At 41.3% G+C, this 10,201-nt stretch overlaps 1 protein-coding gene across 2 annotated transcripts in view; it reads right to left on the bottom strand.

The window, feature by feature from the left end:
* Nucleotides 1-4,445: 4,445 nt before the first annotated feature.
* Nucleotides 4,446-10,201, bottom strand: part of LOC139458741 (coiled-coil-helix-coiled-coil-helix domain-containing protein 5-like) — a 60,718-nt gene continuing 54,962 nt past the window's right edge. Inside the window, exons 2-5 of one of the 2 annotated variants that reach the window (XM_071240151.1) lie at nucleotides 9,333-9,401; nucleotides 7,046-7,186; nucleotides 6,122-6,267; nucleotides 4,446-4,819 (exon numbers count right to left, since the gene is read on the bottom strand). In XM_071240151.1, coding sequence (XP_071096252.1) covers nucleotides 4,791-4,819; nucleotides 6,122-6,267; nucleotides 7,046-7,186; nucleotides 9,333-9,334 — 318 coding nt within the window. In that variant the 5' untranslated portion in view covers nucleotides 9,335-9,401 and the 3' untranslated portion in view covers nucleotides 4,446-4,790. The remainder of the gene's footprint in view (nucleotides 4,820-6,121; nucleotides 6,268-7,045; nucleotides 7,187-9,332; nucleotides 9,402-10,201) is intronic. The other variant, XM_071240150.1, reaches the window with a different exon arrangement.

Here is a 10,201-nt window from a genome sequence, read left to right as displayed (position 1 = left end):
ACAGGACAGATTTGGTGATGGCAGTGTGATGATGTGGGCGTCCATCTCCTACACTGATAGAACAGACTTGGTGCAAGTTCTGGGGAATTTAACGGCACAATGTTACATGGATAAATTCTTCCGCCACACTTCCTTCCCTTGAGGCAACAAGTGAACATCATTTTGTCAAGAAGACAACGTCCGACCTCACAAAGCAAGACTGACAGCAGCCTTTTTGAGGAATCGCAGCATCCATGTCCGGGTCTCCAGTGGAACATTTATGGGATGCACTGGTTCAACGACTGCGAGCACATCAGAACAGAACAGAACTTTATTATGCCCAAGGCTACAAAAAATAGCATGTTGAGGTTAAACAGGAGATGTGACGTTTAATAGTGATGGCAGCTTTAAAAGTTATTTCAATGTAGCCATTACTATTTTACAATATTTTGATAATTTTCAAGAAGATATTATTTTTACAATGAAACATTTGTTGAAGTTTAAACATAGATGGATGTACGATAAGAGTCTTTGGTATGTAAATTTGTCTTACTTCTTTAAAATATTCACATCTAAAAATATAATGATATTCATCCGCAATGTCTTGGCTTTTACAAACAGTACACTTTCTATCTAATAAAGGGGTGTGATTCCATCTTCCACATTCAATCGGTAAATAATGGCAAGTTTTGAAAACGGTAGTAGTGGTATGTACACTCGTTTGGGGAAATTACACAGATATGTTTCCAGTGAGATATTATCTTTAATGACTTTATAAAATTTTCCTTTACTTGAATTTGTGACATCAGAATTCCACCGTTGTATAAACTGATCTTCCAAACAAGTTCTAATCACACATGTAAGCCAATCAACTGATGAAAATGACTGATTTATCCAAACATTGTTATTACCTGTCATAACAAGAATATGTTTAACAAACTTTGGTGTTGATTATTTACAGTGTAGTTATAATACAAATTTTTATACACAATTAATGAAAGTTTGGTGGCTTTTCCAGATAGCAGTGTTCCCCAAAATGTGATGATTGTTGTCATGACAGTAATATACAGAGGTTTTCGGCCTGTTTTGCCGTATATCATATATAAAGGTGTACTTTTCTTTACAGGAATTAGTTTTCTTAAAAAAAGATAAATGTACATTTTCAATCATTGATAAATTTTCAAAAGCCCATACTTCACATCTATATGTTAGAATTGGTAGAACAATAGCATCAAATAGTTTTAACTGACAACTTATAAGTAAGTGATTTAACGTTTTCTAAATGTTTATTGCACAGAGAGAATTTGGTTTCGTAGTTTCTTGATTCCTCCAAAAAATTTTACTTGGGACTTCTTTACGTTAATTTTCAATTTCCAGTGTTTACAGCATTGTTTGAATCCATCTAGTAGTTTCTGTAGGTCTTCCTTACAGTTTGCTATTAGTACTGTGTCATCTGTGACAGTCTTGAGATATAAGAAAAGGTTCAAGGTCATTTAGGAAGATGGTGAGGTGAGGCGAAATGGGGTTAACGTCGCGTCCAAGATTATTGCGCTTATATAGCGACGTTAGGAAGATGGAGAAAAGAAGAGGTGATAAGTTCTCTCCCTGTCCGACACCTTTAGTACATGAGAACATTGGACTTGTTTCATCTTTGTTAGTCACACATGATTTAATTCCTTTATACATATTGAGGATAACTTGTAGACATTAACCCTGTATACCTTCTTTAATAAGTTTACCCCAAAGTCCAATTCTCCAAATATTGTCAAATTCTTTTTCAAAGTCAATAAAAACAACAGAATAATTTTTGTTCTCGATTCTTCAAGATGTATATTAGGCTATAAAGAGTAAATATGTGATCCATTGTCGAATATCCCTTCCTAAATCCTGCTTGCACTCTGATATAGCATCTATTAAGTCCAAAAATGTGGTAAGTCTGTTATTAAGAACCCAGGTGAATTGTTTACTCAGACAACTGACTAATGTAATTGGTCGGTAATTCTCTGTATTATCAATGTCTTCTTTGTTTTTGTAAATTGGTTTTATGATTCCTTTTAGCCATGTTGTTGGGAAATGTCCACTGTCAAGTATCTTGTTAAACAAAAGTTCATAAGTTTTAAGCATAATATGTTGTGTACTTGTGATATATAGAGGATTCATCACGAGTGTTTTTTAATATGGGAAATATCAACCGAGTCTTAGTTAATCGGTATTTGCCGAGCCTTTGGCGAGGCAAATACCGATTAACGGGACGAGGTTGATATTTCCCATATTAAAAAACACGAGTGATGAATTCTATTTATCATTTTCACATTTTTGCTTCCCAATTAAGGAATAATTGCATTAAACATTAACATCAGCAACTTGTGGAAATCTTACTTATAGATCGTGCGTAGTGATACATGTTTTCCATATCCGTGTAAACCAAAATAAACAACCTCTTAACTCCTTTATGGCATATTCCTTCGCTGAGAAAAAAAGTTCCTCGGATTATTTTAAACAAAATACTTGAACAGACTTTTACAGAATAATTGAAATAATGTCTCCAACATCAAAGGTATCCATGTTGTTTGTAAACACCTACTCACGTGCACTGGCGAAAAAAGTCCCACTTCCGGTTATCTAATTTGCATATCTAATTTGCATACTTATGTCATTGGGGTATGACATACATGTTTTTATGTCATAAGCTTATGTCATGGATAAATGCTTTAGTTAAATGATAAATTCATTTATAATGTTGTCTATTCCACCTGCCTTGTTGTGTTTCAGCTGTGGTATAGCAGGCAATATTTCAGGTGTTGTTATTGGCTGATTCAGTACAGTATCATGTGAGTCTGTATTAAAGTCAATGTTCGCATCTGTTTCAATCTCACTATTTTCATTCTGTGCCCTAAAATATTCAAAAAGCTCATCAATCAGCAACAACCACAGAACCTCCGACAGTTGGCACAATCACTGCAGGGAGAGTGGGTGAACATTCCCCAGGCCACAATTCGTGATCTGATTGCTTCCACAGGACGACGATGTCAGTCAGTTTTGGGCTCTAATGGTGGCCATACAAGATGTTGAGAATAGATGACTTTCACCTTGAAAATCTACTGTTCCATGTGTGCCATATGGCACTGGGTCAATGACAATGTGTGTCAATTTTGAACAATCGATAACCATCTGTTGACTATTTAAATAAAAAATAAATATACATCTAAAATCACTTTTGAGTATCTATTTTTGAAGAGTATATTTACACTAACAAACAAAACCTTAGGTCTTCCGACTTTCCTTGGTCTATGGCTTCATCCGTTCTGAACATTTAGCAACAGATAAAACAGTACAACTACCTGGTCACAACTTGTCCCATCTACTTTGCTAACAGGACTACGGACACCAGAATTACACTCAATCAGTCTGTTGTACCATTGCTATCTCACAAAACACACCACTTTTCTATTTATCTTTTTGTAAACTGTAATGAGTTCTGTTTTTAGCCTACGTGCGTACCCTTGCCTCAAACCTAACACAAAAGCAATATAGTTTTTGAGGTACAATAGTGACAAGCAGGAGGTGAGGTTCTGAGACAACAGCATGGCTGGCCCAGTCACAGTGGACAGGTCAAACTGTCAGGCCTCTGTACAAGACCACTTTTCATGGAATCTCTCCATCACTTTATCCTTCTGTTATGGTGGGACTAACATTCGGGACTCGGGACTTGCTTGTAAGACAAAATACTGATTTACCATGTCAATAGTGTTCCTTACTCTCACAGGCCATCCAACATTTTATACTAGTGAGTGAGTGAGTATGGATTTACGCCGCTTTTAGCAATATTCCAGCAATATCCCGGCGGGGGACACCAGAAATCGGCATCAACCTGGGCAAGTGACTAAGTTCAAATGGGCCTCTGTTCACCCAGCAGAGAATGGGTACCCGAAATGTGAGATGGATGTGAAAACCCTCTAGCGCCCATAGGCAGCTTGCGTAATATACTACCCAGGGAGTTGAAAATGATGACTGGAATGGATGTGGATCCACGGGTTGGGTACAAATAAACCACATTTGAGCAGATAATTGTATCTAGATAGTTTGGTTGGTTGGTTGTTTAACGCCTCACTCAGCAATATTCCAGCTATATGACGGCGATCTGTACATAATCAATTCTGGACCAGATAATCCAGTGATTGATATCATGAGCATCGATCCATGCAGTTGGGATACGATGACATGTTTCAATCAAGTCAGCAAGTCTGACCACCCGATTCCGCTAGTCGCCTCTTACGACAAGCATGGGTTGCTGAAGACCTATTCTACCCCAGTTCTTCATGGGTCTGGATAGGTGTGGTTTATACATGTATAATATAATTCAACAATTCTGTTACCAATCAAGAACACTCTGCAGTCTTGCTTCAAATCTTGTTTAATACAGTACTTAATAATTACAATAAACATTCTAGACATTGTGACATATCTATTAAAAGACATGGTCTAATCATGGCCAGATTGGTCCAAAACATTTATATTATTTCAGGCAGGTCCTCTGTATACATGTATACTGACCCAATAAAGTTTTGAACAGTTGTGTGACTGTTCCTTACTGCATGACGTCATTGTCTGCATGTCGAAGTCACGACTGTCCTCATATAGTCCTTGACACCAACAAATAAACACACACACACTCACGGACTCACACCTCTCCCATACCCACAATCAGTTTGCTAGTACCCCTGTGTGAGGACAAACACACTCACTCACTCACTGTATGCTGGTGTCTGGGTCCGATGCAAAGCATCTTTCTTCTGTGTGGAATATTGAGGTCATGTCTCAGCGTGTTGGTCATCATTACCTGTAATTATAAAGACAACAACATCAGGAAGAGTGATGAACTGATAAACCATAAGGCATGAACGCCTGAACTGACAAAAAACACAGACAAATATTGCACAAGAGCTGAGATGATTAACCAATTTGAGAAGCTATCAGCAAAGTGTAATTCAAAATTACTACGACAAGTAGACTGTCTTGGTAAATCATGTAACATATCACCAAGTAAAACTATAGTGTCGTGATATGTTTACACTTCACATACACAACCAGCAGTAAACAGCATGGGATCACAGCTCCAGATAAGCTTTTGGTGTTGTGGGTATTTTATGCATACATTTTAAAATCATTGGGTATCAGTAATTCTATCTGGGTATTCAAATTTCTGTTACCCACTAGTTTTTACACATGTGGGTATTTAAGTTAAATATTTAAAAACACTATTCATCTAGTCCCTGACAAACTGGTGTCGTGTGGGCTCGAGAGCTTTATAGGACTCAAAAATACCATGATACTTCCACAAGAAAGTGTGATGGCAAATGATCATGATGTAACTGTCATCTTGGAGTTTGGCAAGGTTGACGGAATGTCCGTTTTTAATTTCAAAATAAGTTGCTGATTTGCTAATCGAATATGCAGGGTTACTTCCCAATATTTTGATGATACGCACAAGTTTTATTCTTGTAGCCTATCTGTAATGTTCGTTGCGTATTTGATATTTGATGATTTTATTTTATTGCATATTTCTGCATTTCTGATGCGTATTTTACGCAGATACGCGACTTATCTGGAGCACTGCATGGGATTAGTCGGCTTCAAAGAAGTTATGTATATGGCTGGTTCATCGACGTGTATGTTTGTCTTGTTTGTTTGTTTACTTGTTTAACGCCGCACTCGGCAATATTCCAGCAATATTCCAGCTGTATGATGGCGGTCTGAAACATAATCGAATCAGGACCAGACAATCAAGTGATCATGAGCATCTATCCACACAATTGGGATATGATGACATGCATCAACCAAGTCAGTGAGTCTGACCACCCGATCCCGTTAGTCGCCTCTTACGACAAGCATAGTCGCCTTTCAGCATGGGTTGCTGAAGACCTATTCTCCCTCCGATCTTCTCGAGGTGTATGAATGATTCAATGATGTGTGTGGCTGTGGATGAAACAATGAGTATATTGTTGTATTCAGGAGTGAATGCCATATGCCTCAAGTATTTTCCTGGATTAGATCTTCATCACCATACACCTGACATGTACCACTGAAGATCATGTGCAGCTGATGTTTTGTCTGTCATGACTAGCTGTCAGACACTACTTACTGTATGAAGACACTTTCTGGGCACACTTGTTGAACTGGTCAAACTGAGGCCGGCAGTGCTCACTATGTATTGGGTTGGCCACCACACATGACTCATACTTCTCAAACTCAGAGGCACTGACTGTCTTGATCTTCTTAATGGTAGGCCTGTAACATAGTCACAGGTGTTAGCCTGTAATAGTCACAGGTGTTAGCCTGTAACATAGTCACAGGTGTTAGCTTGTAACATAGTCACAGATGTTAATCTGTAACATAGTCACAGGTGTTAGTCTGTAACATAGTCAAAGGTGTTAGTCTGTTACATAGTCACAGGTGTTAGTCTGTAACATAGTCACAGGTGTTAGTCTGTAACATAGTCACAGGTGTTAGTCTGTAACATAGTCACAGGTGTTAGCCTGTAATAGTCACCGGTGTTAGTCTGTAACACATGCACAGGTGTAAGTTAGTGTGTAAGACATTTTGTCCCTGATTACGAGTGACTGACTTCAAAAGCATAGTGCCAGTATGGAAAATCCGGCTACACATTGTAACCATCTGATCCTCATTCAATTGGCTCCTAAGACTAGCACTGGGAACCTGTTCTGCCACGCAATCCTGACAGAATCTGTCCTTTTTCACTTTTGTCCAAATGTAATGACATAGTTTTTAACCGAAGTGATGCAGGTCTCAGACGTTTACCACTTTGGTGAATCCCACGAGCACGGGTATGGTGCTGACAAACCTAGAAACATAATCGGGGCGAACCAGGATTCGAACTCACGATCATAGGTTTCTGGCGTGCCCAAGGGACACAACTCTGCACAGCAAATCGCAGAGCTTCAGACGACTGGGCCACCCATGCCCCCAGCCCAATAATTGCCCTTAATCTGTGTGTGAATGTCACTTCTCCTTGGAAGTCAATACAAGAAGAGCCCCGACAACGTACTCAGTCTCAGCACAGCTGGCTAGTTTCAGCTTTTGCTTGTTGCAGTCCAGGTGCCAGGTGTCGGGAAAGTTGTTGATGCAGGTGGCGTAGGTGTTGAGGTAGCGGCCACACTGACGCTCCACCAGTTGCATGGAGGCATTCCTGGTCAAAACAGTATACAAACTTAGTAACATTCACAGCCACTTTTCTATATTAAAGACAAATATATTTTTAATGAAGCACTATCAACATGACCAACTATTCAGTCATGTCACCCTGATCATGGTGACAGGCATCATTCTTGGTTCAGGCTCATTCCTTCTGGAGGTTTGGAGAAGCTGAAAGTTTCAGACAGAGGATGACAGATGAGGTACAACGTGAGCCGATGTACCCTGTGTGTGAGCCCCTGTACCCTGTGTGTGAGCCTATGTACCCTGTGTGTGAGCTTATGTACCCTGTGTGTGAGCCCATGTACCCTGTGTGTGAGCCCATGTACCTGGTGTGTGAGCCTATGTACCCTGTGTGTGAGCCCATGTACCTGGTGTGTGAGCCCATGTACCCTGTGTGTGAGCCCATGTACCCTGTGTGTGAGCCCATGTGCCCTGTGTGTGAGCCCATGTACCCTGTGTGTGAGCCCATGTACCCTGTGTGTGAGCCCATGTGCCCTGTGTGTGAGCCCATGTACCCTGTGTGTGAGCCCATGTACCCTGTGTGTGAGCCCATGTACCTGGTGTGTGAGCCTATGTACCCTGTGTGTGAGCCCATGTACCTGGTGTGTGAGCCCATGTGCCCTGTGTGTGAGCCCATGTACCTGATGTGTGAGCCCATGTGCCCTGTGTGTGAGCCCATGTACCCTGTGTGTGAGCCCATGTACCCTGTGTGTGAGCCCATGTACCCTGTGTGTGAGCCCATGTACCCTGTGTGTGAGCCCATGTACCCTGTGTGTGAGCCCATGTACCCTGTGTGTGAGCCTATGTTCCCTGTGTGTGAGCCCATGTACTATGTGTGTGAGCCTATGTACCCTGTGTGTGAGCCTATGTACCCTGTGTGTGAGCCCATGTACTATGTGTGTGAGCCCATGTACCCTGTGTGTGAGCCTATGTACCCTGTGTGTGAGCCCATGTACCCTGTGTGTGAGCCCATGTACTATGTGTGTGAGCCCATGTACCCTGTGTGTGAGCCCATGTACCCTGTGTGTGAGCCCATGTACTATGTGTGTGAGCCCATGTACCCTGTGTGTGAGCCTATGTACCCTGTGTGTGAGCCCATGTACCCTGTGTGTGAGCCCATGTACCCTGTGTGTGAGCCCATGTACCTGGTGTGTGAGCCCATGTACCCTGTGTGTGAGCCCATGTACCTGGTGTGTGAGCCCATGTACCTGGTGTGTGAGCCGATGTACCCTGTGTGTGAGCCCATGTACCTGGTGTGTGAGCCCATGTACCCTGTGTGTGAGCCCATGTACCTGGTGTGTGAGCCCATGTACCTGGTGTGTGAGCCGATGTACCCTGTTTGTGAGCCCATGTACTTTGTGTGTGAGCCCATGTACCCTGTGTGTGAGCCTATGTACCCTGTGTGTGAGCCTATGTACCCTGTGTGTGAGCCCATGTATCCGGTGTGTGAGCCCATGTACCCTGTGTGTGAGCCCATGTACCCTGTGTGTGAGCCCATGTACCCTTTTATGTGAGCCTATGTACCCTGTGTGTGAGCTCATGTCCCTTGTTTGTGAGCCGATGTACCCTGTGTGTAAGCCCACGTACCGTGTGTGTGAGCCCACGTACCCTGTGTGTGAGCCCATGTGCCCTGTGTGTGAGCCCATGTACCCTGTGTGTGAGCCCATGTGCCCTGTGTGTGAGCCCCTGTACCCTGTGTGTGAGCCCATGTACCCTTTGTGTGAGCCCATGTGGAACACAGGTACACTACACCTTATGCCCCGAGGGATAGGCTGACAACAAATTTATTTCACCAACATTTATTCCTACAGATCCGGAATATGTCCAAAGTTACACTGAGTAAAACACTTTGATTCAGATATTTTGACAGATAGCAGACGAAGGAAACAAACTGAGTTACTTCCCTTTAACCAATGCATTTGGATAAACATCAGTGAAGTTCAGCTCAACAATACTTATGAGAGATAAGCAAGTTACCTAAGGTGCGTTACGATTGATTTCTCAGCGGGGTACATTGGGCTACAAGAAAAATAATTACCCAAATAATTAACTAATCAGAAGCTAGTATTTAAATGTAAGGTGAGATAAATCCTGTTATATATGAAACCAAACAAGGAATGATCACCAAGATCACCTACATTTTGTCCAAGTCCAGTTCCTTCAGCTGAATACACGAGCTGTCACATTTCAACTCTGCATCCTTGTACCTGCATACATGGATTGAAAGATGATAATCAGCATGATGATGATACAGGTCAGAGACATCCATACTATTTTTGTGAATCCTACAAGCAAGGGTCATCAGGGTGATAACCAGTGCAGGTCTCTGAATTGAACCCACAAACAGCGGATCCTGGCATGACTAAGACATGTAACTTTCTTCATCATATTCCTGAGCCTTGAGTAAATAAAACTAATTAAAGTGCAAAATATGTTTTGTTTCTACCAACTTTAAAAAATACATGTATGCTGTAACTCTTATAATAAAGTATGTGATTCTACACTGTCAAATATTCAAGACATGAATTTCAGAAATAAAAGATTCTGTAAAAAATAATCAGTTTGGTCTTTTCAATATGCATCAAACTGGACAAAATGTGTAATGAATATTAGGGCTGGGACGGGTAACTTGTGAACTCGGGTCAGGTGGGTACCGAGCAGGACCCGGGTACCCACAGGACTACCCAGACACGTGTTTAATCACGTGATATATCGTTTAATGGCAGGATTATCTAGAACTCTTTGGTTACACTATAAGTGACTAATGTTTCCATTTCTTTCTGACTATGTGCCGCTCCTTTGGACTTTATATTTTTGAATAAAGATAAAACTTCTCTCAACTTCAGTTTATGCATGGCCAAATCGTTTTATACGAGTAGATTCTATCTAAATATACTTTGCCAGAGCTACGTCAAACTATTCCCAAACGGACATTTGGACTCTTCTCTGAGACCTACAGCGGGTACCCGGGTAGTGTCGGGTAATAGGGTGGTGGGTACCTGGGTAG

Source organism: Haliotis cracherodii, unplaced genomic scaffold (genome assembly GCF_022045235.1).
Source record: "Haliotis cracherodii isolate W230 unplaced genomic scaffold, xgHalCrac1.p SCAF_13, whole genome shotgun sequence".
In the NCBI taxonomy this organism is placed as follows: domain Eukaryota; kingdom Metazoa; phylum Mollusca; class Gastropoda; order Lepetellida; family Haliotidae; genus Haliotis; species Haliotis cracherodii.
Note: the sequence above shows the minus strand (reverse complement) of the source record. Positions and strands in the feature narration are given on the sequence as shown.